At 53.5% G+C, this 27804-nt stretch overlaps 1 protein-coding gene across 1 annotated transcript in view; it reads left to right on the forward strand.

The window, feature by feature from the left end:
• Nucleotides 1-279: 279 nt before the first annotated feature.
• The window catches only part of LOC306814009 (kin of IRRE-like protein 1), a gene marked incomplete at its 3' end in the record, with an annotated part of 29557 nt that continues 2032 nt past the window's right edge, over nt 280-27804 (forward strand). Inside the window, exons 1-10 of the mRNA XM_079329706.1 lie at nt 280-553; nt 18105-18254; nt 19253-19402; nt 21204-21361; nt 21973-22123; nt 24306-24411; nt 24900-25048; nt 25184-25311; nt 26278-26404; nt 27659-27763. Of these exons, the coding sequence (XP_079185832.1) occupies nt 502-553; nt 18105-18254; nt 19253-19402; nt 21204-21361; nt 21973-22123; nt 24306-24411; nt 24900-25048; nt 25184-25311; nt 26278-26404; nt 27659-27763 (1276 nt within the window). The 5' untranslated portion in view covers nt 280-501. The remainder of the gene's footprint in view (nt 554-18104; nt 18255-19252; nt 19403-21203; nt 21362-21972; nt 22124-24305; nt 24412-24899; nt 25049-25183; nt 25312-26277; nt 26405-27658; nt 27764-27804) is intronic.

Below are 27804 nucleotides of genomic sequence, written 5' to 3' on the forward strand. Positions count from 1 at the left end.
TCCCTCATTTTCCCCCCAAATCACCCAGATTCGCCCCCCAAAATCCCCAATTTACTCCTCAAAATCCCAAATTTTCACCCCACCCCCCCCATTTTCCCCCCAAAATCCCGCGTTCTCACCCCAAACCTCCCTCCCTCCCCCCCGCGCTCCCCACCCGTGACACGCGCGCATCCCCCGCCCCCTCCCCCCCTCCCCCCCCTCCTCCTCCCCCTCTCCCCTCCCTCCCTCCCCCTCCTCGCCCCCTCCGCCCCCCCCTCCCGCCCCGCCCCCTCCCTTCTCTCAGCGGAGCCTCCGGAGCTCCGTGGCCATTCCCGGCCCTTGGGGGGGCCACCAAAAAAAAACCCAAAAAACCCAAACCCCCCCCCAAAATCCGAAAATCCCACCCCCAAAAATAAAAGGGGCAGAGAGAGGGGGAGGGGGTGGCCACCACCCGCCGCCCCCGGGGCTACCGGGACCACCGGGACCACCGGCGGGCCCCGCTCGGCAGCGCGGGACGGGAGCATGCGGATCCTGCTCCTGTGCCTGCTCGGGGTCGCCGGGAGCCGCGGGCAAGGTGGGCGAGCGGCGGGGGGCGAGGGGCGAGTGCGGGGGGCGGTTTTGGGGGGGGGTCGCGGCGGATTTGGGGGATTTTTGGGGGATTTTTGGGGGGTTCGCGGTAAAGGCGCTGATCCCAACTCGGAGGGATCCGCTCCAGGTCCCGTCCGGTCCCGGAGGGGTGAGGGGGTTCCGAGGGGGGGTTCGGGTCGGTACCGGGGGATTCGGGTTCGTACCGGGGGATTCGGGTTCCGAGGGGGGGTTCGGGTCGGTACTGGAGGGATTCGGGTTCCGAGGGGGGGTTCGGGTCGGTACCGGGATTTGGGTTCGGGTCGGTACCGGAGGGATTCGGGTTCCGAGGGGGGGTTCGGGTCGGTACCGGGGGGATTCGGGTTCGTACCGGGGGGATTCGGGTTCCGAGGGGGGGTTCGGGTCGGTACCGGGGGATTCGGGTTCGTACCGGGGGATTCGGGTTCCGAGGGGGGGTTCGGGTCGGTACCGGGGGGATTCGGGTTCGTACCGGGGGGATTCGGGTTCGTTGGGGGGGTTCGGGTCGGTACCGGAGGGGGATTCGGGTTTCGAGGGGGGATTCGGGTCGGTACCGGAGGGATTCAGGTTCTGGAGGGGGGGTTCGGGTCGGTACCAGGGGGATTCGGGTTCTGGAGGGGGGTTCGGGGGGGTTGTGTCGGTACCGGGGAGAGTTCTGGTTCCAGGGGGGGATTCGAGGTGTTTGTGTCGGTATCGGAGCTGTTCTGGTTCTGGGGGGGTTCTGGTTCTGTTTGTGTCGGTACCGGGGCAGTTCTGGGGGTGTTTGTGTCGGTACCGGGTGGATTCGGGAGGATTTGTGTCGGTACCGGAGGGGTTGTGTCTGGTTCTGGTTCTAGGGGGGGGTTTGTGTCGGTACCGGGGGACGTTCGGGTTCTAAGGGGGTTCGGGGGGTGTCTTTGTCGGTACCGGGGGGGTTCTGGTTCTGTTTGTGTCGGTACCGGCAGCGGTTCTGGTTCTGGGGCTGTTTGTGTTGGTACCGGGGAGATTCGGGGGGATTTGTGACAGTACCGGGGGTGGTTCTGTCGGTACCGGAGCGATTCTGGTTCTGGTTCTGTTTGTGTCGGTACCAAGAGCGGCTCTGGGGATGTTTGCATCGGGGGGATTTGTCACGGTACCGGGGGGGATTGTGTCGGTACCGGGAGCGGTTCTGGCCGTGTTTGTGTTGGTACCGAGGGGGTTCAGGAGTTCAGAGGGGGTCCCTGGGGAAGGGGTCGGGAGACGGTTTGTGTCGGTACCGGGAGCAGTTCCGGTTCTGGATCTGGTTGTGTCGGTACCGGGAGCGGTTCTGGTTCCGGTTCTGGTTCTGTTTGTGTCGGTACCGGGGTTTTGGTTCTGGGGCGGTTCTGGGGGTGGTTCTGTCGGTACCGGGGCAGGTTCTGGTTCTGGTTGTGTCGGTACCGGGAGCGGTTCCGGTTTTGGTTCTGGTTCTGGTTGTGTCGGTACCGGGGCAGGTTCTGGTACCGGTTCTGGTTCTGGTTGTGTCGGTACCGAGGGATTATGGTTCTGGTACTGGTTCTGGTTCTGGTTCTGGTTCTGGTTGTGTCGGTACCGGGGCAGGTTCTGGTGGGATCGCGGTTGGTTCTTCTCAATCACGGGCCCGGATTTTGGAAATCTTGAGCTGGGTTCGTGTGAATGGATCCGATTCGGTACCGGGGGGTTCTGACGGGACCGGACCCGGTTCTCCCCAGTCCTTGGAAAAGGGTCTGGGGGGACCCATTTCCCCCCATTTTTCCCTATTTTTCCCATTTTTTCCCACCTTTCCCACCCCGACCCCCCTTTCCCCAAAACCCCCAAAATCTTCCCCGTGCCCTCCCCCCAGAGGGAAACTGAGGCACGGGGAGCTGCTCTGCCAAGGTCACGCTGAGAAAAAAACCCAAATTTTTGGGAGAATCCCCCCCAAAATCTTTCCCCCAGGGAAATGGGGGAGGGGGTCCCAATTATTTTTGGGATTTTTTGGGGGGTCCCCCCCTGTCTGCAGCCCCAAATCCAATTTGATTTTTAATTAAGGGGGCGGCGTCGCTGAGGCGCCGAGGGGAGAGAGGGGAAGGAAAAAAAGGGAAAAAATTTGAAAAAAGAAGAAAAAATAATATGTAAAAATGGTCTGGAGCATGGGGGGGCGGGGTTAAAAGGAACAAAAAATTGGTTTTGGGGTCAAGGGCAGGGATGGGACCCCCCCGGGGGAGGGGAGAGGGGGGATCCAGTTTGGGATGGGATGGATCCAGTTTGGGATTGGTGGATCCAGTTTGGGGTCGATGACTCCATTTTGGGATGGGATGGATCCAGTTTGGGGTCGATGGATCCAGTTTGGGGTTGGTGGATCCAGTTTGGATGGGATGGATCCAGTTTGGGATGGGATGGATCCAGTTTGGGATTGGTGGATCCAGTTTGGGATTGGTGGATCAAGTTTGGGATTGGTGGATCCAGTTTGGGGTTGGTGGCTCCAGTTTGGATGGGATGGATCCAGTTTGGGATTGGTGGATCCAGTTTGGGATGGGATGGATCCAGTTTGGATGGGATGGATCCAGTTTGGATGGGGTGGATCCAGTTTGGGATGGGGTGGATCCAGTTTGGGATTGGTGGATCCAGTTTGGGATGGGATGGATCCAGTTTGGATGGGATGGATCCAGTTTGGGATTGGTGGATCCAGTTTGGGATGGGATGGATCCAGTTTGGATGGGATGGATCCAGTTGGGATGGGGTGGATCCAGTTTGGGATGGGGTGGATCCAGTGTGGGATGGGATGGATCCAGTTTGGGATTGGTGGATCCAGTTTGGATGGGATGGATCCAGTTTGGGATGGGATGGATCCTATTTGGGGTGGGGTGGATCCAGTTTGGATGGGGTGGATCCAGTTTGGATGGGATGGATCCAGTTTGGGATGGGATGGATCCAATTTGGGGTGGGGTGGATCCAGTTTGGATGGGGTGGATCCAGTTTGGGATTGGTGGATCCAGTTTGGGATTGGTGGATCCAGTTTGGGATGGGATGGATCCAGTTTGGGATGGGACAGTCCCAGTTTAGGATCGGTGGCTCCAATTTGGGGTCAATGGCTCCAGTTTGGGATGGGACAGTTCCAGTTTGGGATGGGGTGGATCCAGTTTGGGATGGGACAACTCCAGTTTGGGATCAAGGGCTCCAGTTTGGGGTGAGATGAAATGGGATGGCTCCGGTTTGGGATGGGATGGATCCAGTTTGGGATCAATGAGTCTGGTTTGGGATCAATGACTCCAGTTTGGGATTGGTGGATCCAGTTTGGGATGGGACAGTCCCAGTTTAGGATCGGTGGCTCCAGTTTGGGGTCAATGGCTCCAGTTTGGGATGTGACAGTTCCAGTTTGGGATGGGACGACTCCAGTTTGGGATCAAGGGCTCCAGTTTGGGGTGAGATGAAATGGGATGGCTCCGGTTTGGGATGGGATGGATCCAGTTTGGGATCAATGAGTCTGGTTTGGGATCAATGACTCCAGTTTGGGGTTGGTGGATCCAGTTTGGGATTGGTGGATCCAGTTTGGGATGGGGTGGATCCAGTTTGGGATGGGGTGGATCCAGTTTGGGATTGGTGGATCCAGTTTGGGATGGGGTGGATCCAGTTTGGGATTGGTGGATCCAGTTTGGGATGGGGTGGATCCAGTTTGGGATTGGTGGATCCAGTTTGGGATTGGGTGGATCCAGTTTGGGATGGGGTGGATCCAGTTTGGGGTCGATGGCTCCAGTTTGGATGGGATGGATCAAGTTTGGGATTGGTGGATCCAGTTTGGGATGGGACAGTCCCAGTTTAGGATCGGTGGCTCCAGTTTGGGATCAATGGCTCCAGTTTAGGGTTGGTGGCTCCAGTTTGGGGTTGGACAGTCCCAGTTTGGGGTTGCACAGTCCCAGTTTGGGGTTGGTGGCCCCAGTTTGGGGTTGGACAATCCCAGTTTGGGGTTGCACAGTCCCAGTTTGGGGTTGCACAGTCCCAGTTTGGGATTGGACAGTCCCAGTTTGGGGTTGGACAGTCCCAGTTTGGGGTTGCACAGTCCCAGTTTGGGGTTGCACAGTCCCACTTTGGGACAGGACAACTCTCCAAAATCCATTTATTTTCTGGCGATTTTGCTGAAAATTTCCCGATTTTCCTGGATTTTCCTTTTCCGGGGGAATTTTGGGATTTTGTCCCCGCGGGGGGCGGGGCTGGCCGAGGCTCCATCGCTCCTTTTCTCACTAAATAATTTCCATTTTTATCTAAATTAATCCCATTATTCTCCCCCTTCAATCACTCACCCTGATTCTGCTGCAAATTGAAATATTTCTTCATTTTCGGCTCTTTTTCTCTCTCTGGGGGTTTTTTATTTCATTTTTTGTTCCGTTTTTTATTTTATATTTTGTTTTATTTTGTTGCCTTTTATAGGCGATGAGTTTCTTTTGTTCTGTATTTATTTTCTTTTTTTTTTGTTTTTGTTTGATTTCGTGTTATTTGTGCTTTGTTATATATGTTATTTACTATATATTATATATAATATAAAATATACAATTACATAATATACAGTATACAATATACAATACATAATTTATAATATATAATAAATATATAATATTTTCTATTATCTGTAATATATATTTATATATTATATATATTATATATATTATATTATATATTATATTATATATTATATATTATATATTATATACTATATATTATATACTATATATTATATATTATATATTATATATTTTTCTATTATATATTTTCTATTATATATTATATATTATACACTATATATTAAGTACTATATAGGATATATTAATTATACATCATATGTTCTTGTTTCATTTTATATTTTATTTTTTCATTTTCATTTTTTATATTGTATATTTTATATTGTATATTGTGTGTTTTACATTTTAGATTTTATATTTTAGATTTCAGATTTCAGATTTTAGATTTTAGATTTCAGATTTTAGATTTTGTATTTTAGATTTTATATATTTTCCCCCACTCTTCTTCCTTCCTTTCCCTCATGTAAATCCCACGGGATTTGGGATTTTGGAGGATTTGGGATTCTGGAGGATTTGGGATCCTGTGGGATTTGGGATCAAACTGGAATTGAACTGGGATGGGACTGGGATGGGACTGGGATGGGACCCCAAATTTCATCCCCTCCCTCAGCAGCTCCTGAACCCACAGAACCTCCTGGTGCTGCCACTGGATTTTCCCCATTTTCCTCATTTTTCCCATTTTTTCCCCATTTTGGGGTCCTGGCTCTGAATCACCCGGGAACGAGATTTGGGGTGATTTTGGGTGATTTGAGTAATTTGGGGTGATTTGAGTAATTTGGGGTGATTTAATGTAATTTTTGGTGATTTAAGTGAATTTTGTGGTGATTTTAGCTGAATTTTGGAGTGATTTTAGCTGAATTTTGGGGTGATTTTAGGTGATGTTTGGCGATTTTGGATGATTTTGGGGTGATTTGGGTGATTTTTGGTTATTTTAAGGTGATTTCGAGGATGTTTTCGAGTGATTTCGGGTAATTTTAGATAATTCTGGAGTGGGTTTAAGTGGTTTTTGGTTATTTTGGGGATTATTTTGAGGTAATTTGGGGGTGATTTGGGGGTGATTTTGGGATGATTTTGGGGTAATTTTGGGATGATTTTGGGATGATTTTGGGGTGATTTGGGGGTGATTTGGGGATGATTTTGGGATGATTTTGGGATGATTTGGGGGTGATTTTGGGGTGATTTGGGGATTATTTGGGGATTACTTTGGGATTATTTTTGGGTGATTTTGGGATGATTTTGGGATGATTTTGGGATGATTTTGGGGTAATTTTGGGATGATTTTGGGATGATTTTGGGGTGATTTTGGGATGATTTGGGGATTATTTTGGGGTGATTTTGGGATGATTTTGGGGTGATTTTTGGATGATTTTGGGGCGATTTTGGGGCGATTTTGGGTGAAAACCACCAAACTCCTGGAACTTTCTCCTCGTTCCCTTTTTGTCCCTCTGGTGAACTCTGCCCCACCTCATTCATTTATAAACTTATTATTTTAATAATTAATCAATCTATCAATCTATTCATTTAATCCCTCCCCAGTTTTAATTGGGGATTAATTTAATCCCCCCCCCTCCCCCCACGCCGGCCTAAATCCCAAATCCTGGGAATGCCCAGTTTGGTTTTGGCTCCTTGCCAAGGGAATTATCGGGAATTATCGGGAATTATCGCCGGGAATTATCGGGAATTATCGGGAATTATTTAATTGCTGGAGGTTTAATCATCAAAGCCTCGCCGCTCTTCCCTCTCCAGCCTCCTTTTGCTTTTATTATCTGTTAATTAATCGCGCTCAGCCGCTAATTGCGGCTCCGGGCACGCGGCTCATTTGCATAAAAGCGGGAAAAGGGGGGGAGGGGCGCGGGGGTGGCAGGTTTGGGATCGGGGAACTCGAATTTGGGATTTGGGGATCTCAGATTTGAGGTGTGGGATCAGGAATGTGGGATTTGGGATCTGAAATTTTGAATTTGGGATCTGGGATCTCAAATTTCAGATTTGGGATCTGAGATTGAGGAATCCGGGATTTGGGGATCTGGGATTTGGGATCTGGGATTTGGGGATCTGAACTTTCGGATTTGGGGTCTCAGATTTGGCATTTGGGATTTGGGATCAGGGATCTGAAGTCTCAGATTATGGGATTGGGAATCTCAAATTTTGGGTTTGGGGATCTGGGATCTCAAATTTCAGATTTGGGATCTCAGATTGAGGAATCTGGGATTTGGGATCTGGGATTTGGGATCTGGGCTTGGGGTTGGATATCAAGGATCTTAGATTTCGGATTTGGGAATCTGGGATTTGGGATCTCAGATTTGAGATGTGGGATCAGAAATCTGGGATTTGGGATCTGAGATCTGGGTTCCGGGATCTGAAATTTTGAATTTGGGATCTGGGATCTCAAATTTCAGATTTGGGATCTGAGATTGAGGGATCTGAGATTTGGGGATCTGGGATTTGGGATCTGGGCTCAGGGATCTCAGATTTGGGATTTAGGATCTCAGATTTGGGATCAGAGATTGAGGGATCTGGGATTTGGGGATCTGGGATTTGGGATCTGGGCCCAGGGATCTCAGATTTGGGATTTAGGATCTCAGATTTGGGATCAGAGATTGAGGGATCTGGGATTTGGGAATCTGGTATTTGGGATCTGGAATCTCAAGTTTTGAATTTGGGATCTGGTATTTGGGACCTGGGCTCAGGGATCTCACATTTTGGATTTGGGATCTCAGATTTGGGATCTGAGATGGGGAATCTCAAGTTTTGGATTTCAGATGTGGGATCTGAGACTGAGGAATCTGGGATTTGGGATTTGGGATCTGAGGTCTCCGATTTTGGGTCGGGGATCTCAAATTTTGGATTTGGGATTTGAGATCTGGGATTGGGGATCTCAGATTTGGGATTTGGGATCTCAAAAAGGGGAAAAAGAGATAAAAGAGTAAAAAGGGGGGGAAAGGAGGAAAAAAAGGGGAGAAGGAAGGACGAGGGAAAAGGAGGGAAAAGGAGAAAAAGGGAAGAAAAGAGGAAGAAAGGGGGAAGAAAGGATGAGAAAAGGGAGGGAAAAGGAATAAAAAAGGGGGAAGAAGGAAGGAGAAAATGGAGAGAAGGAGGAAAAAAGGAGGGGAAGGGAAAAGAGAGGAAGGAGAAAAAAATGGGATAAAAAGGAGGAAAAACGGGGAATAAAATGGGGGAAAGGGGCAAAAAAGGAGGAAAAAAGGAGAAAAAAGGGAGGAAGAAAAGGGGAAAAAGGAGGAAAAAAGGGAAAATGGGAAAGGAGAAAAAAGGAGTCAAAGGGGGTTAAAAAGGGGTAAAAAAGGGGTAAAAAAGCGAGTAAAAAAGAGGTAAAAAGGGTAAAAAAGGGGCAAAAAAGGGGGGCAAAAAAAGGGTAAAAAGGGAGTAAAATTGGGTAAAAAAGGGGGTAAAAAAGGGGTAAAAGAGGGGTAAAAAGGGGTAAAAAAGGGTAAAAAGGCCTTTTCTGTGCGGGCTGGGCCAGGCAGGGCTGGCGGCGTTGCCGTGGCAACGGGCGGATTATGATCCAAATGGAAATGAAAATAACGGGGGGGGAAAGAGGGGGAGGGGGAGGAGGGGAAAGAAAAATCAACTTTTATTTCCCAGCCCCGAGCGCTCCCCGGCGTTGCCATGGGAACGGGAGGGGGGAAAATCGAATTTATTTTAATTTTTTTTTAGAATTTTTTATTGGTTTTTTTTGTAATTCACGGATGGGATTTGGGGGGGAGGAGGAGAAGGATGAAGGTTCAAATTTTTGGGATGTCCCGTGGGAGGTGCAAAGGAAAAAAAATCCAGGTGGGTTTTTCCCAAATTCTGGGTTTTTTCCCTCATTTAGCTAAGTGGGGTTTTCCCAAAATCCAAAAATTTCTCAAAAAAATCAATTTTTTTTCCCCAAAAAATCCACATTTTCCCCTCTTCTCTGCGTGGATTTTCCCCAAATTCCACTTTTTTTCCCCCTTAACCAAGTGGATTTTTCCCAAAATTCACATTTCACCTCCAAAATCCACGTTTTTCCCCAATCCCACAGTTTAAAAAAAAATCACTTTTTCCCCCTTCTCCAAATGAATTTTCCCCAAAATTCCGATTTTCCTCCCATTTCCTCAGGCAGAATATTCCCAAAATTCACTTTCCCCATCCCCACTTCCCCGAATGGATTTTTTCCCAAAAAAAAAAAAAAAAAAGGGAAAAAAAGGGAAAAAAATGGGAGGGTGGAAAATGGAAAAATATAAAGAGAAAAAGAAAAAAAAAAAAAAAAAGGGGGGGGGGAAAGGAAATTCAAAGTGGATTTTTATTTAAATTTTTATTTAAACAATGCTGGGGGGAAAATGGGAATTTCCCACCTGGATGGGATTTGGGATGGGCAAAACCTCAGGGAGATTTTGGGTGAATTTTGGGCGATTTTGGGGATTTTTAGATTTAAAGCAAGAATTGAATCCTTGGCAATCAAAACAGTGAAACCGAGGCAGAAAAATTCAGATTTTTTTTTTTTTTCCATATAAATTTGAGATTTCCTCACAGGCCTGAAATTAAAAAATCATTTAAAAAATAGTAAAAAAAAAAATTCAAAATTGATGAAATTGCCCCCAAAAAAATCTCGGGACAGGGTGGGGAGGAAAGGGTTAAAAAATTGGAGTTTGGTTTTGGGTTTTTTTTTTTTTTTTCGTCTTTCCAGAGGGAGCCTGGGCAGGAAATTCCTGGAATTCCAGGAGTGTGGGATCATCGACCGCAGGGAAAAGGGAGCGCGCGGGGGAGGGCGCGGGACACCCCAAAAAAAGCCCCAAAAGTCCCAAAAAATCATATTAAAAATCGTGAATATCGAGCCAAAAACATCGCGAATGTTCCCCCCAAAAAATCCTGGAGGGGTCCCCGAAAATTGGGGAAATAACGCCAAAAAAAAGCGAAAAAATGATGAATATCCTCGCCAAAAAATATCGTGAAATAGCCGAAAGAATCTCAAAAGAGCCCAAAAAAATCCCCCAAAAAATCCCCACAAAAATGGTGAATATCCTCCCCAAAAATATCGTGAAATAGCCAAAAGAATCTCAAAACAGCCCAAAAAAAAAATCCCAAAAAAATCGTGAATATTGTTCGAAAAAAGTTCTGAAGTTTCTCAACCAACTCCCCAAATCATCGCAAAAAAAAAAAATCTCATAAAAAGTGAATATTCTCCTTAAAAAATCCCGAGATCACCCAAAAAAAGTCCTGAAGTTTCTTAAGAAAAAACTCCAAAACCACCAAAAAAAATCCCGCCCAAAATCCTGAATATCCCCCCCAAAAATTCCTGGAGTTCCCCCCTAAAAAATCACGAAAACAGCCAAAAAATCTCCGCAAAAATCGTGAATATTCCTCCCAAAAAAATCTCCAATCCACCCCCAAAAAAATTCCCAACCCCTTCACCCCAAAAATCACCAATACCCCAAAAAAATCCCGAATTCCCCCCAAAAATAATCCCAAAAAATCCTGAGATCCCCCCCCAAAAAAAAATCTCGAATATCCCAAAAAAAAAATCCCAAATTCCCCCAAAAATAATGAAAAAAAATCTTGAAACCCCCCCAAAAAATCATGAATACCCCCCAAAAAAATCCCGAATTCCCCCCAAAAATAATCCCAAAAAATCTTGAAACCCCCCCCAAAAATCCCGAATTCTCCCCAATTTGATCCCCAAAGTTTCCAGGGACCCCCCCCCCCAAATCGGGACCCCCCAAATCCCCCCTCCCCCCCCAAATCTCGCCCCTCCCCCCCCGTTTTTCCCTCCCGTTCCTCGGGCTGTCGGAATTCCTGCCGTTGATTGGCTCGGCTTTAATTAATTAGTGCAGGAACAATGTCTAATTAAGACTTTTGTCTTCAAGGGGAGGGGGAGGGAAAAAAGAAATAAAAATCCCGAATTTAATGAGAGGAAAAAAAAAAATAAAAAAGGGAGAAAAAAATAAAAATAAAAATATAAAAAAGCGCTGGCACCGTTCCCCTCCCCCCCCCCCCCGGAGCTGCGCCCTCGTTAGGAGATGCCTTAATGAGACGTGGTTAATTAACGGGGTTAATTAATGTGGGCGGAGTTCTGAGGGGGGAGGGGAGAGGGTCACCCGTGCCTCAGTTTCCCCATGTAAAAGAAAACCAAACCTGTGCCTCAGTTTCCCTGTGGGAATTCGGTGTCACCAAGGGATGGGGACACGGCTGTGGTGACCAGTGACAGTGTCACCAGCTTGGGGACACCCCAAAGTCCCCAAATCCTGGTGCCACCTGCTTGGGGACATCCCTTTGTCACCAAATCCTGGTGCCACCAGCTTGGGGACACCCCGAAGTCACCAACTTGGTGTCACCAGCTTGGGGACATTCCTGTGGCCCCACATCATCCCAGTGTCACCATCGTGGGGACATCCTGGTGCCACCATGGCAATGGGGACATTTCTAAAGTCACCAACTTGGTGCCACCATCATGGGGACATCCCTTTGTCACCAAATCCTGGTGCCACCAGCTTGGGGACATCCCTAAAGTCACCAGTCCCACATCCCGGTGCCACCAAGGGATTGGGGACACTCCTGTGGCCACACCCCCGCGGTGGCCCCGCCAAGGTGACCCCGCGAGGGACACGGGGACCCTGAATGGGGGAGGGGACCCTGAATGGGGGAGGGGACCCTGTGGGGGGAGGGGCGGCAGCGCGGGGGGAGGGGCTCCGACTCTCCGCTCATTTGTTTTTCTAATTTCGCCTTTTTCAAAACTGGAAATAACTGGAGCGTCCCTTCCCCGGAGAGCTGCGGGGGCGGGGACAGGCTGAGGGTGGCCCTTGTCACCTCGGTGTCACCCCAGTGTCACCTGGGACGCTCCTCGGGGGGATTTTGGGGGGCTCTGGGGCTCCCCCCATTCCTGGTTTTAACTCTGTGTCACTGCTGGGGGGACAAAGTGACATCGGGATGGGGACAGGGACAGGGACAGGAACAGGGACAGGGACAGGGACAGGGACAGGGACAGGGACAGGGACAGGGACAGGGACAGGGACAGGATGGGGACACAGGGACACCAAAGATGGTGGCATGGCAGGAATTGGGGACAGGGACAGGGAAGGGGACAAGGACAGGATGGGAATGGGGACAGTGAATGGGATGGGGACAAAGTGACATCGGGATGGGGACAGGGGACAGAGACATGGGACAGGGACAGGGACAGGGACAGGGACAGGGACAGGGACAGGGACAGGGACAGGGACAGGGACAGGGATGGGGACAAGTGGCCTTTGAGGATGGTGGCACAGTGGGAATGGAGACAGGGACAAGGACAGGATTGGGGACAGGGACAGGGAATTGGATGGGGACAAAGTGACATCGGGACAGGGATGAGGACAAGGACAGGAGGGGACAGGGATGGGGACAGAGACAGGGACAGGGATGGGGACAAAGTGACATTGGGACAGGGAGGGGGAAAGGGACAAAGGGATGGACAGGATGGGGACAGGGACAGGGACAGGGACACAGGGACACCAAAGATGGTAGCATGGCAGGAATTGGGGACAGTGACAAGGACAAGGCCACCACTCCTCGGGGACATCGCCCCTTCCCCACCCACCCCCGGGATTCAATTAACGAGGAATTAAGGGCTGGGAATTTTAATTAATGCGGGATTAGGGGATGGCGATTGTGGCCGAACAGGGTCGGGGATTGGATTTGGGGGGGTGACAAAAAGGGACAAAAATGAGATCGGGACACCCGGCTGGGAAATGCCCCAAATTCCCGGGAATTCCAGGGATGGATCCTGGAAAGAAAGCGGGGGAAAGGGGAAAAAAGGGGAAGAAAATGGGAAAACGGGGGGGAAAAAAGGGGAAATAGGGAAAAAAACGGAAAGGGAAGAAAAAAAAAAAAAAAGAGGGATAAAAGGGGGGGAAAAGGAAAAGAGAAATCCTGGAATTCCTTGATCCCACATCTCCCCCATCCCCTGGAGCTCCTCCAGCTTTCCCAGAGTCGGGAAAAAGGGGCAGAAACCGGGAAAGGAGCAGCGGGAGCTGCTGAAATCTCAGGAATTTGGGATTTTGGGGAAGCGGGGGTGTGATTTGGGCATCCCAAAACTCAGGAGCGCTGGAATTCTCATTTCGGGGACCCCTTGGGGACACGGGGGTGGCTTCGTGTCCCCTCCCCTCGCCCGGAGCCGCGGCCGGGGTTGAGCTGAAAGTCCCAAATTCCTGGATCCCAAAATAGTTTTTGGCGGCGGGAGGAGAAGTGGGGGGAGGGGGAATGTGCCAGGACTCATCTCGTCTGGAATTCCCGGCGGGATGGGAGGCGGAATTCCCGCGAAAATGGGGCTGGAATTCCCGGGAGAACGGGGCTGGAATTCCCGCGAAAATGGGGCTGGAATTCCCGGGAGAACGGGGCTGGAATTCCCGCGAAAATGGGGCTGGAATTCTCCGGGAAATGGGGTTGGAATTACCGGGGAAATGGGGGTGAAATTCTTGGGGAAATGGGGATTAGAATTATCAGGAAAATGGGGCTGGAATTCCCCGGGAAATGGGGCTGGAATTCCCGGATAAATGGGATCCTGCATCCCTGGTAAAATGGGATTGATCCGTGGAAAAATGGGATTGATCGCTGGTAGAATGGGAGGCGGAATTCCCTGGAAATTTGGGCTGGAATTCCCGGGAAATGGGGATTGAAATTATCGGGAAATGGGGCCGAAATTCCCGGGAAATGGGGCTGGAATTCCCGGGAAATGGGATCCCACATCCCTGGTAAAACTGGATCCCAAATCCCCATCAGGGTGGGACCCCACATTCCTGTGGATGCGACCCCAAATTCCCATTGGGATGAGACCCCAAATCCTTGGAATGTGGCCCCAAATTCCCATCGGGATGAGACCCCAAATCCTTGGAATGTGACCCCAAATTCCCAGCAGGATGTGACCCCACATTCCCGGCACTGCTGGGGTCCCCTTCCTCATCCCATCCCAGAAATCCCAAAAATCCCATCCCAGAAATCCCATCCCAAAAATCCCATCACACAAATCCCATCAGACAAATCCCATCCCATCCCAAAACTTCCATCCCAAAAATCCCATCCCATAAACTCCACCCCACAGATCCCATAAATCCCCCTCGGGGGCAGCCCCGGCCCCTCCCGCCTTTTCCTTTCCGCTCCAAGAAATCCAAATCCTCTTTTCTTTCCCTCAGAAAAGAGGAGGAGGGAAAAAAAAACCAAAAACCAAAAAAAAAAACCAGCCCAGGGAAAAGCTTTTTTTATTTTTATTTTTATTTTTTTAGAACTCTTCTCCCTCCTTGCCTGTTTTGGGGTGGTTTTTTTTTGTTGTTGTATTTTTTTTTAATTTTTTTTCTCTTTCCTGTAAAAATAGCAGCGAACAACTCGGGAGGAGAAGGGGAGAGGGGAAAAGGTTTAAATTTCAATTTTAAAAGCGAGGAGAGGAAAGGAGAGGAGGGAGAGAAAAAAAAATGGAAAAAAAATCGGGAAAAAATTTTAAAAGGGGGGAAAAACACCGGGAAAAAGAGGAAAAAAATGGGGAAAGAAGGAAAAAGAGAAAAAAAAAGAAAAAGGGAAGGAGAGAAAAATGCAAAAGCAGCGGAGCGGCGGCGCGGGGAGATTTGGCTCCATCTGAGAAGTGTCAGAGAGAATCCCGAGCTCGGCTTTGAGTCCGGGTTTAACGGGGCCGGGAGGGAGCGGCCGCGGCCGCGGGGCTTAATCTGAGCCCGGGCTGGGAAACGCGGGGAGACAGCGCGGGGGGGACCGGGGGGACAGGGGGGGACAGGGAGGGACCGGGGGGACAGGGGGGACTGGCACTGCGCGGTTTGGGGACACTGGGGACACTGAGGGGCTGGCACTGCTCGGTTTGGGGACATTTCTCTGATTTGGGGACATTCCTGTGGATAAATCTTGGGAGACAGCGCGGGCAGGGGGGACGGGGAGGCTGGCACTGCTCGATTTGGGGACACTGGGGACACTGAGGGGCTGGCACTGCTCGGTTTGGGGACACTGGGGACACTGAGGGGCTGGCACTGCCCGATTTGGGGACACTGGGGACACTGAGGGGCTGGCACTGCTCGATTTGGGGACATTGGGGACACTGAGGGGCTGGCACTGCTCGGTTTGGGGACATTGGGGACACTGAGGGGCTTGCACTGCTCGATTTGGGGACATTGGGGACACTGAGGGGCTGGCACTGCTCGATTTGGGGACATTGGGGACACTGAGGGGCTGGCACTGCTCGGTTTGGGGACACTGGGGACATTGAGGGGCTGGCACTGCTCGATTTGGGGACATTGGGGACACTGAGGGGCTGGCACTGCCCGGTTTGGGGACATTTCCCCAGTTTGGAGACATTCTCGTGGGGACAGGAGGATTTGGGGACATTCTCGTGGATAAACCCGTGGGCACAGCCCGGTTTGGGGACAGGGGGGACATTGGTGGGACACAGGGGGGACACTGAGAGACCCATCAGAGTCCTGGCTCTGCCCGGTTTGGGGACATTTCCCCGATTTGGGGACACGGGGACAGACACCAGGGGGACACTGAGACAAAGCTGGGCCTGTTTTTCCCTGGATTTTCGCCCCAAAATCCGGTGTCAGCTCAGTGAAGTCTCAGAATCCCCGGGATTGGGGTATCCAGAGATCCCCGGAAAAAAACACCCCAAATTTTTTGGGATTGGACACCCCAGAATCCCCGGGATCCCTTGGCCCTCTCCAACCTCGTGTCCCCCCTCGCGGTTTTTGGGGACAGTCACGGCTCCGGGGCCACCCCGGGGTGTCCCCAGTGCCACCCACGCGCGGGAGGGGGAGGGAGATGCGGGAATTTTTGGGGGAAGATGAAGGAAGGAGCGGGGGATGGAGAGCGGGGATCGGGAAAAAGCTGGGAATGAAAAAAAAAAAAAAAATTAAAAAAGAGATCAAAGAGGGAAAAACGGGCCGGGAGAGAGGGGGAGGGAACAGCGACAGGCGGGGGGACCGCGGGGACAGGGGGGGGACAGGGAGGGCACCAGGATTTGGGGGAAATCCAGGAGAAAATGGAAACAGGGATGGCACCGAGATTTTGGGGAAAATGCAGGGGAAACGGGCAACGAGCTGGCACCGGGATGGCCCCGAATTTTGGGGGGAGATCCAGGGGAAATCCATGAGTTTGGGGGTGTTTTATCCCGGAGTGTCTCATCCCAGGAATTCTGGGGTTCCTGATTTGGGGGTATCCTATTCTAAGGATCCTGAGAATCCTGCGGTGTCCTATCCCAAAAAATTTGGGGTGTTTTATCTCGGGGATCCCAGGGATCCTGGGGTGTCTGATCCTAAAAATTTGGGGGTGTTTTATCCCTGGGACCCCCGGATCCCCCATCCCGAGGATCCCGGGATACCGAGCGCTCACACCCCCACACGCGGATTTTTTTGGGAGGGATTTTGGGACCCGCCGGAGTTTTATTTTCGGGATCGAAACCAGGACGCGGCCGGGATGGATTTCCCGGGATTCGGGGGGAGAGAGGCCGGACGGGGGACCCCGAGCTCCGCGCCAGTCCCGCGCCAGTTCCGTGCCAGTTCCGTGCCAGTTCCGTGTCAATCCCAGATAAAAATCCCGGGATTTGACCGGGAGAAGCGGCCTCAGGGCGCGGCCCCGTCCCCAACCCTCCCCCACTCCCGTCCCCGGCGCGTCCCGCTCGATTCCCGCTGCGCGTGACACCGGGAGCGGGGACACGGATCGAACCGGGACCGGGACACCGGGAGCGGGGACACGGATCGAACCGGGACCGGGACACTGGGAAAGGGGACACTGGGATAGAACCGTAACGGGAACACCGGGATCGAACCGGGACCGGGACCGGGACACCGGGAGCGGGGACACGGGATCGAACCGGGACACTGGGAAAGGGGACACTGGGATAGAACCGTAACGGGGACACTGGGATCGAACCGGGACCGGGACACCGGGAGCGGGGACACGGATCGAACCGGGACCGGGACACCGGGAGCGGGGACACGGATCGAACCGGGACCGGGACACCGGGAGCGGGGACAGGGATCGAGCCGGGACCGGGACACCGGGAAAGGGGACACTGGGATAGAACCGGGACACTGGGAAAGGGGACACTGGGATAGAACCGTAACGGGGACACTGGGATCGAACCGGGACCGGGATACCGGGAGCGGGGACAGGGATTGAACCGGGTCCGGGGCTGGGAACACCAGGATAGAACCATAACAGGGATACCGGGAACGAACCGGGACCGGGATTGGGGATACCGGGAACGGGACACCGAGAAAAGGGACACGGATCTAACCGGGACCGGGACACCGGGAGCGGGGACACTGGGATAGAACCGTAACGGGGACACCGGGATAGAATCGGGACCGGGACACAGGGATTGGGGACACCGGAATTGGGGACAGAGGGAACGGGGAGAGCGGGATCCAACCGGGATTGGGGACACGGGATCGAACCGGGACCGGGACACCGTGGTCGAACTGGGATCAGGACAACGGGATTGGAGACACCGGGATCGACCTGGGACTGGGATTGGGGACATCAGGATCAGGAGCACCAGGATCGAACTGGGACCAGGAGTGGCAGGGCCAGACTTGGGGGGATCCCCGGGATCTCTGGGGGGATCCTGAGCGGCTCCAGGGGATCCTGGGGCGGGGGGGGTAGGGAGTGTCTCAGGGGGATCCCAATCAACTCTGGGAGATTTTAGGGGAATCTCAGGAGATCCCGGTCAGCTCTGGGGAGTCTTGGGGGATCCCAGGAGGATCTCAGGGGATCCAAGGGAATCTTGGGGGAATCTTAGGTGATCCCAGGAGGATCTCAGAGATCTTGGGGTAATCTCGGGTGATCCCAGAAGGATCTCAGAGGATATCAGGGAATCTTGGGGGGATCTCAGGGAACCTCAGGGCGATCCCAGGGGATCCCGGGTGATCCCACTCGATCCCAGTGGGTCCCGGGGGTCCCGGGGCTCGGCAGCCGTGGCGGGCAGGGCGCTGGGGCGGTGCCGGGCGCGGGGCCCGGGCGGTGACGGCGCCGCCGCGGCCGCAGCGGGTTCGCCGAGGTTCGCCGAGGAGCCCGAGGACCAGACGGTGGTGGCGGGGCAGAGAATCGTCCTGTCCTGCGTGGTGCTCAACTACTCCGGCATCGTGCAATGGACCAAGGACGGGCTGGCGCTGGGCATGGGGCAGGGACTCAAAGGTGCGGGGCAGGGGGCGCCCGGGGGTGGGGGGCACTCGCGGGGTGGGGGGACACCCATGGGATGGGGGTGGCACCAATGGGATGGGGGGTGACACTGTGTGGGACAGGGGTGGCACCTACGGGATGGGGATGACACCAATGGGATGGGGGTGACACCCACGGGATGGGGGTGACACCAACGGGATGAGGGTGGCACCCAGAGGATGGGGGTGACACCCATGGGATGGGGGGGCACGCATGGGATGGGGGTGGCACCCACGGGGTGGGGGTGACACTGTGTGGGACAGGGGTGGCACCCACGGGATGGGAGTGGCACCTATAGGATGGGGGTGGCACCCATGGGACAGGGGCTCAAAGGTGCCCATGGGGTGCAGGGTGGTTCTGGGGGTGTCCCCGTGTCACTGCCTGGTGCTGTCCCCACAACTTGGGTGTGGCATTTGGGATTGGGGTGTCCTTGTGACATTGGAGTGTCCCTGGGGAATCAAGGTGTCCCTGTGGGTTTGGTGTGTTTGGGGTTTTTGGGGTGTCCCTGTGTGTTTGGGGTGTCCCTGTGGGTTTGGGTTGTCCCTGTGGGTTTGGGGTTTTTGGGGTGTCTCTGTGTGTTTGGGGTGTTTGGGGTGTTTGGGGTTTTTGGGGTGTCCCTGTGGGTTTGGGGTGTTTGGGGTGTCCCTGTGTGTTTGGGGTGTCTCTGTGTCTTTGGGGTGTCTCTGTGTATTTGGGGTGACCCCGCTGTGTCCCCAGCCTGGCCCCGGTACCACATCGTGGGCACAGTGGGTTTGGGGTGTTTGGGGTGTCCCTGTGTGTTTGGGGTGTCTCTGTGTGTTTGGGGTGTCCCTGTGGGTTTGGGGTGTCCCTGTGTGTTTGGGGTGTTTGGGGTGTCCCTGTGTGTTTGGGGTGTTTGGGGTTTTTGGGGTGTCCCTGTGTGTTTGGGGTGTTTGGGGTGTCTCTGTGTGTTTGGGGTGTCCCTGTGTGTTTGGGTGACCCCGTTGTCCCCCCAGCCTGGCCCCGGTACCGCATCGTGGGCGCGGCCGACTCGGGCCAGCACAATCTGGAGATCAGCCGTGCCGAGCTCTCCGATGACGCCGCCTACGAGTGCCAGGCCACCGAGGCCGCGCTGCGCTCGCGCCGCGCCCGGCTCACCGTGCTCAGTGAGGGCTGGCCCTGTCCCCGTGTCACCAATGTCACCAATGTCCCCAATGTCACCAGTGTCACAGTGTCACCGTGCTCAGTGAGGGCTGGCCCTGTCCCTGTGTCCCCAATGTCACCAATGTCACCAGTGTCACCAATGTCACAGTGTCACCAGTGTCACAGTGTCACCGTGCTCAGTGAGGGCTGGCCCTGTCCCCGTGTCACCAATGTCACCAGTGTCACAGTGTCACCGTGCTCAGTGAGGGCTGGCCCTGTCCCTGTGTCCCCAATGTCACCAGTGTCACAGTGTCACCGTGCTCAGTGAGGGCTGGCCCTGTCCCCAATGTCACCAATGTCACCAATGTCACCAGTGTCACAGTGTCACCGTGCTCAGTGAGGGCTGGCCCTGTCCCTGTGTCCCCAATGTCACCAATGTCACCAGTGTCACCAATGTCACAGTGTCACCAGTGTCACAGTGTCACCGTGCTCAGTGAGGGCTGGCCCTGTCCCTGTGTCCCCAATGTCACCAATGTCACCAGTGTCACCAATGTCACAGTGTCACCAGTGTCACAGTGTCACCGTGCTCAGTGAGGGCTGGCCCTGTCCCCGTGTCACCAATGTCACCAATGTCACCAATGTCACCAATGTCACCAATGTCACAGTGTCACAGTGTCACCGTGCTCAGTGAGGGCTGGCCCTGTCCCCGTGTCACCAATGTCACCAATGTCCCCAGTGTCACAGTGTCACTGTGCTCAGTGGGGGCTGGCCCTGTCCCCAATGTCACCAATGTCACCAGTGTCACCAATGTCACAGTGTCCCCAGTGTCACAGTGTCACCGTGCTCGCTCAGTGAGGGCTGGCCCTGTCCCCGTGTCACCAATGTCACCAGTGTTACAGTGTCACCAGTGTCACAGTGTCACCGTGCTCAGTGAGGGCTGGCCCTGTCCCCGTGTCACCAATGTCACCAGTGTTACAGTGTCACCAGTGTCACAGTGTCACCGTGCTCAGTGAGGGCTGGCCCTGTCCCCGTGTCACCAATGTCCCCAGTGTCACAGTGTCACCGTGCTCAGTGAGGGCTGGCCCTGTCCCCAATGTCACCAATGTCACCAGTGTCACCAATGTCACAGTGTCCCCAGTGTCACAGTGTCACCGTGCTCGCTCAGTGAGGGCTGGCCCTGTCCCCGTGTCACCAATGTCACCAGTGTCACAGTGTCACCAGTGTCACAGTGTCACCATGCTCAGTGAGGGCTGGCCCTGTCCCCAATGTCACCAATGTCACCAGTGTCACAGTGTCCCCAGTGTCACAGTGTCACCGTGCTCAGTGAGGGCTGGCCCTGTCCCCGTGTCACCAATGTCACCAATGTCACAGTGTCCCCAATGTCACCAGTGTCACCATGCTCAGTGAGGGCTGGCCCTGTCCCTGTGTCCCCAATGTCACCAGTGTCACAGTGTCACCAGTGTCACAGTGTCACCGTGCTCAGTGAGGGCTGGCCCTGTCCCCGTGTCACCAATGTCACCAATGTCACAGTGTCCCCAATGTCACCAGTGTCACCGTGCTCAGTGAGGGCTGGCCCGTGTCCCCATGTCCCCAATGTCCCCAATGACCCCATGTCCCCATGTGCCCATGTCCCCAGTGTCCCCAATGTCCCCAGCATCCCCCTCCCTGAACCCCCAAATCACCAGCAGTTCTTTACAACACGACCCAAGCCAAGCCAAAAAACTCCCAATTTCCCACCCCAAACCCACCCCCAAATCCACCCCGAATTTTCCCCAGTTTTTCGGGGACCTGCCCTCACCCGTGTCCCCGGTGTCCCCCCCGCAGTCCCCCCCGAGGACCCCACGATCGACGGCGCCCCCGAGATCCTGCTGCGGGCGGGGACCCCCTACAACCTGACGTGCCGCGCGCGCAGCGCCAAACCGGCCGCCAGCATCGCCTGGTTCCGCGACGGGCAGCAGCAGGACGGCGCCGTCACTGCCACGGTACGGTGCCACCTAAAGTGTCCCCAAAACTGTCACCCTGTTCTGTCCCCAAAACTGTCACACTGTCCTGTACTCAAAACTGTCACCCTGTGCTGTCCTGTCCCCACCATCGCCTGGTTCCGCGACAGGCAGCAGCAGGACGGCGCCATCACTGCCACTGTACGGTGGCACCAAAACTGTCACCCTGTGCTGTCCCCAAAACTGTCACATTGTCCCCAAAACTGTCACACTGTCCTGTCCCCAAAAGTGTCACCCTGTGCTATCCTGGTGTCCCCAAAACTGTCACCCTGTCCCTTGCTATCCACCCTGTGCTGTCCTGTCCCCACCATCACCTGGTTCTGTGATGGGCTGCAGCAGGACGGCACCGTCACCGCCACGGTACGGCTGGTACCAAAACTGTCACCCGGTCCTGTCCTGGTGTCCCCAAAACTGTCACCCTGTCCTGTCCTGTCCTGTCCTGACCATCACCTGGTTCTGTGATGGGCAGCAGCCGGATGGTGCTGCCACTGCCACGGTACAGCTGTCCCCAAAACTGTCCCCCTGTCCCCATGTCCCTTCCCGTGCTGTGGCCGTCCCCTGCGGGTGTCCCCAGCCCTGTCCCCTGTCCCCAGGAGCTGCTGGCCGATGGCAAGCGCGAGAGCACCACCAGCCTGCTGCCCATCAACCCCAGCGAGCTGGACACCGGCCGCGTCTTCTCCTGCCGCAGCGCCAACGCCGCCGCGCCCGGCGGCAAAGAGACCTTCGTGCGGCTGAACGTGCACCGTGCGTGGCACCGGGCAGGGGACAGGGGACAGGGGATATGGGATATGGGATATGGGATATGGGGTATGGGATATGGGATATGGGGTATGGGATATGGGGTATGGGATATGGGGTATGGGATATAGGGTATGGGATATGGGGTATGGGCAAAGAGACCTTCGTGCGGCTGAACGTGCACCGTGCGTGGCACCGGGCAGGGGACAGGGGATATGGGATATGGGATATGGGATATGGGGTATGGGGTATGGGGTATGGGATATGGGATATGGGATATGGGATATGGGGTATGGGATATGGGGTATGGGGTATGGGATATGGGATATGGGATATGGGGTATGGGGTATGGGGTATGGGATATGGGGTATGGGATATGGGATATGGGATATGGGGTATGGGGTATGGGGTATGGGGTATGGGATATGGGATATGGGGTATGGGGTATGGGGTATGGGATATGGGGTATGGGATATGGGATATGGGATATGGGGTATGGGGTATGGGGTATGGGGTATGGGGTATGGGGTATGGGATATGGGATATGGGATATGGGATATGGGGTATGGGGTATGGGGTATGGGGTATGGGGTATGGGGTATGGGATATGGGATATGGGATATGGGATATGGGGTATGGGGTATGGGGTATGGGGTATGGGGTATGGGGTATGGGATATGGGATATGGGATATGGGGACAGGGGGATATGGGGATATGGGGATATGGGATATGGGATATGGGATATGGGATATGGGATATGGGATATGGGGTATGGGGTATGGGATATGGGATATGGGGACATGGGGATATGGGGTATGGACAAAGAGACCTTCGTGCGGCTGAACGTGCACCGTGCGTGGCACCGGGCAGGGGACAGGGGATATGGGATATGGGATATGGGGTATGGGGTATGGGATATGGGGTATGGGATATGGGGTATGGGATATGGGATATGGGATATGGGGTATGGGGTATGGGATATGGGATATGGGGTATGGGATATGGGATATGGGGTATGGGGTATGGGATATGGGGTATGGGATATGGGATATGGGATATGGGATATGGGATATGGGATATGGGGTATGGGGTATGGGATATGGGATATGGGGTATGGGATATGGGATATGGGATATGGGGTATGGGGTATGGGGTATGGGGTATGGGATATGGGATATGGGGTATGGGGTATGGGATATGGGATATGGGATATGGGGTATGGGGTATGGGGTATGGGGTATGGGATATGGGATATGGGATATGGGGACAGGGGGATATGGGGATATGGGGATATGGGATATGGGGTATGGGATATGGGGTATGGGGTATGGGATATGGGATATGGGATATGGGGACAGGGGGATATGGGGATATGGGGATATGGGATATGGGATATGGGGTATGGGGTATGGGATATGGCATATGGGGACATGGGGTATGGGATATGGGGTATGGGATATGGGATATGGGATATGGGGTATAGGATATGGGATATGGGGTATGGGATATGGGGTATGGGATATGGGATATGGGGTATGGGGTATGGGATATGGGATATGGGATATGGGCGAAGAGACCTTCGTGCGGCTGAACGTGCACCGTGCGTGGCACCGGACAGGGGCAGGGGACAGGAGGATTTGGGGACAGGGGGATTTGGGGATATGGGGATATGGGGACAGGGGACAGGGGGATATGGGGATATGGGGACATGGGGATATGGGACATGGGATATGGGGATATGGGGACACGGGGACAGTGGGGACAGCGAGACAGTGGGGACACTGAAGACACAGGGACAGCAGGGACGTTGGGGATATTGAAGGGACTGGGGACATTGGAGACATTGGGATATTGAGGGTATTGGGGACACCGGGGACATTGGGGACACTGGGCACACCAGGGACACCGGGGACATTGGGGGACACTGGGGGAGGATGAGGAGGCGGCAGGGCCGGGACTCGCGGCCAACACCGACCCCCGGTGGCCGCTGCGGGAAGGGGCGGCCGGCAGCGCCTGGGGGAGGGGACGGGGGGCGGGATTTGGGGACCCGATCCCATCCCAAATCCCAGGGGCGGGGTTTGGGGTCCCCACAAGCCCACCCGGGGAATTCCCCACCCCAAAGCTTTGGGGACCCCTCGGTGTCCCCCCCCGTGTCCCTCTGAGCCCGCGGTGGCCCCGTCCCCACAGATCCCCCGACGGTGACTTTGTCCATCCAGCCCCAGACGGTGCAGGAGGGTGAGAGGGTCGTGTTCACCTGCATGGCCACGGCCAACCCCGAGATCAGGGGCTACAGGTGAGCCCCAAACCCCGGGATTGGGGTCGGGGTCAGGATCGGGATGGGGATGGGGATTGGGGTCAGGATCGGGATGGGGATCAGGGTCGGGATTGGGATTGGGATTCAAACTGGGATTTAGGATTGGGGTCAAATGGAATCCCTGAACATCCCCACCTTGGCTTTCTGTCCCCTTCCCAAAACCCTCCAGAAATGGGGATCAGGATTGGGATTTAGGGTTGGGATTGGGATTTTGGGTCAGGATTGGGATTAAGGGTCAGGATCAGGGTTTAGGATTGGGACTGAGGTCCCACAGCATCCCTGAATATCCCCAATACAGGTCTGTGTCCTCTCCCCAAAACCCTCCAGAAATGGGGATCAGGATTGGGATTTCGGATTGGGGTTTAGGGTCAGGATTGGGATTTAGGGTCAGGATCGGGATTTAGGATTTAGGATTGGGATTTAGGGTCAGGATTGGGATTTAGGACCGGTGTCCCCGCGTGTCCCAGGTGGGCCAAAGGGGGGGTGCTGATCGAGGAGGCCAAGGAGAACAGGTACGACACGCAGGTGGATTACACCTTCTTCACCGAGCCCGTGTCCTGCGAGGTGCACAACGACATCGGCAGCACCAACGTCAGCACCCTGGTGGACGTCCACTGTGAGTGACCCCAAAACCCACCCCAAAACCGACCCCAAAAACCCCAAATCCCCATCCCCAAAAACCCAAATCCTCGCCCCAAAACCCCCAAATCCCCATCCCCAAATCTGCATCCCCAAAACCCTTTCCCCCCAGTCGCCCCCCGGATCGTGGTGGACCCCAAACCCACGGTGACCGACATTGGCTCCGACGTCACCCTGACCTGTGTGTGGTCAGGGAATCCCCCCCTGACCCTCACCTGGACCAAGAAGGAATCCAACATGGTGGGTTCGGGGTTGGGATTGGGATTGGGATTGGGATTTGAGATTTGGGATTCAGTTTCTGTTTGGGGTTCGGATTGGGATTGGGATTAAGATTCAGATTGGGTTTGAGATTCAGAGTGGGGCTGGGTTTGGAATTTGGATTCAGATTGGGGTTGGGATTTCGGTTTGGGATTTGGTGTTGGCATTCAGATTCAGACTGAGGAGGGATTTGGGTTTGGGGTTGGGATTGGGATTCAGATTCCGACTGGTATCAGGGTTGGGATTTGGATTGGGGTTGGGATTGGGATTCAGATTCAGATTGGGGCTCTGATTCGGATTGGGGTTGGGATTTAAGATTTTAGTTTGGGATTTGGGGATGGGATTCAGAATCAGATTGAGGCTACGATTCAGTGTTGGGATTCGGATTGGGGTTGGGATTTGGGTTTAGGATTTGGGTTGGGATTGGGTTTGGGATTCAAACTGGGGCTGGAATTGGGTTTGGGGCTGGGATTTGGTGTTGGGATTCAGATTCAGATTGGGGCTGCGATTTGGTGTTGGGATTCGGATTGGGGTTGGGATTTGGATTGGGGTTGGGATTTGGGTTTGGGATTTGGGTTGGGATTGGTTTTGGGATTCAAACTGGGGTTGAGATTGGGTTTGGGGCTGCGATTCGGTGTTGGGATTCAGATTCAGATTGGGGCTGCGATTCGGTGTTGGGATTCAGATTCAGATTGGGGCTCTGATTCGGATTGGGGTTGGGATTTGGGTTTGGGATTTGGGTTGGGATTTGGTTTGGGATTCAAACTGGGGCTGGGATTGGGTTTGGGGCTGCGATTTGGTGTTGAGATTTGGATTGGGGTTGGGATTTGAGTTTGGGATTTGGGCCCCCCAGAAACGGGGGCTGGGATTGCTTTGGTGCCTGGTGTTGCTCTCTGGGGGGTTTTGGGGTGCCCCGTGTCCCCTCCTGACGTGCCCCTGCCCACGCAGGTGCTCAGTAACAGCAACCAGCTGTACCTCAAGTCGGTGACGCAGGCGGACGCGGGTCAGTACGTCTGCAAGGCCATCGTGCCGCGCATCGGCGTGGGCGAGAGGGAGGTCACGCTCTTTGTCAACGGTCAGACACCCCAAAAAACCCCAAAACCACCCCAGAAATCCCCCCCAAAACCCTCAAAAATCCCCCCAAAAATTCCCCCTAAAACCATCAAAAATCCCACCAAAAACCCTCAAAAATCCCCCCCAAAATTCCCCCCAAAACCCTCAAAAATCCCCCCCAAAATTCCCCCTAAAACCATCAAAAATCCCACCAAAAATTCCCCCTAAAACGCTCAAAAATCCCACTAAAAATTCCCCCAAAAAATCCCCCTAAAACTCAAAAATATCCTGAGAAACCCCAAAACCGTCCCAAAAATTCCCCCAAAATCCCCCCAATTAAACCCCTGAAACGCCCCAAAAATTTTCCCCAAAACCCTCAAAAATCCCCCCCAAAAATTCTCCCTAAAACTCAAAAATATCCCCCGAGAAACCCCAAAACCGTCCCAAAAATTCCTCCAAAAATCCCCACAATTAAACCCCTGAAATGCCCCAAAAATTCACTCAAAACCACTCCAACAATCCCACCCAAAAAATCCCAAATCTGCCCTAAAATTGCCCCCCAAAACTTCCCCTAAAATGCCCCAAAAACCCAAATATCCCCTCAAAACCCCCCAAACCCCCAAAAGTCAAAAAACTCCAATAAAACCTACAGAAACCCCTCAAAACTCCCCAAAAACCTCAACGCCCCCAAACCTTCCAAATCTCCCCAACATTTCCCAAATTCTGCTCCATTTTCCCGAAATTCCCAAATTTTGCTTTACTTTCCCCCAAAATTCCCAAACTCACTCAATTTTTCCCCCAAATTCCCGTATTTTGTGCCATTTTCCTCAAAATTTGCCCCCTTTTTCCCAAATTTTCCCCCATTTCCTGAAATTTTGCCCCCATTTCCCCAAATTTTGCCCCCTTTTTCCCAAATTTTGTGCCATTTTTCCCAAATGTTGCCCCCATTTTCCCAAATTTTGCCCCCCTTTTCCCCAAATTTTGTGCCATTTTTCCCATATTTTGCCCCCTTTTTCCCAAATTTTGCCCCTCTTTTTCCCAAATTTTGCCCCTCTTTTCCCCAAAATTTGCCCCTTTTCCCCAAAACTTGCCCCCCTTTGTCCCAAATTTTGCCCCCATTTCCCCAAATTTTGCCCCCATTTTCCCAAAATTTGCCCCTCTTTTCCCCAAATTTTGCCCCCTCTGTCCCAAATTTTGCCCCCATTTTCCCAAATTTTGCCCCCTTTTTCCCAATTTTTCCCCCTTTTCCCCAATTCCCGATTCTGCCCTTCCCCAGGCCCCCCGATCATCTCCAGCGAGCCGGTGCAGTTCGCGGCGCGCGGCGACCGCGGCAAAGTCGAGTGTTTCATCGGCAGCACGCCGCCCCCCGACCGCATCGTGAGTGCCAAACACCAACCCTGGCAAAATATAAAAAAATTTATG

This window comes from Erithacus rubecula, assembly GCF_903797595.1.
Source record: "Erithacus rubecula genome assembly, contig: SUPER_33_unloc_1, whole genome shotgun sequence".
NCBI lineage: Eukaryota > Metazoa > Chordata > Aves > Passeriformes > Muscicapidae > Erithacus > Erithacus rubecula.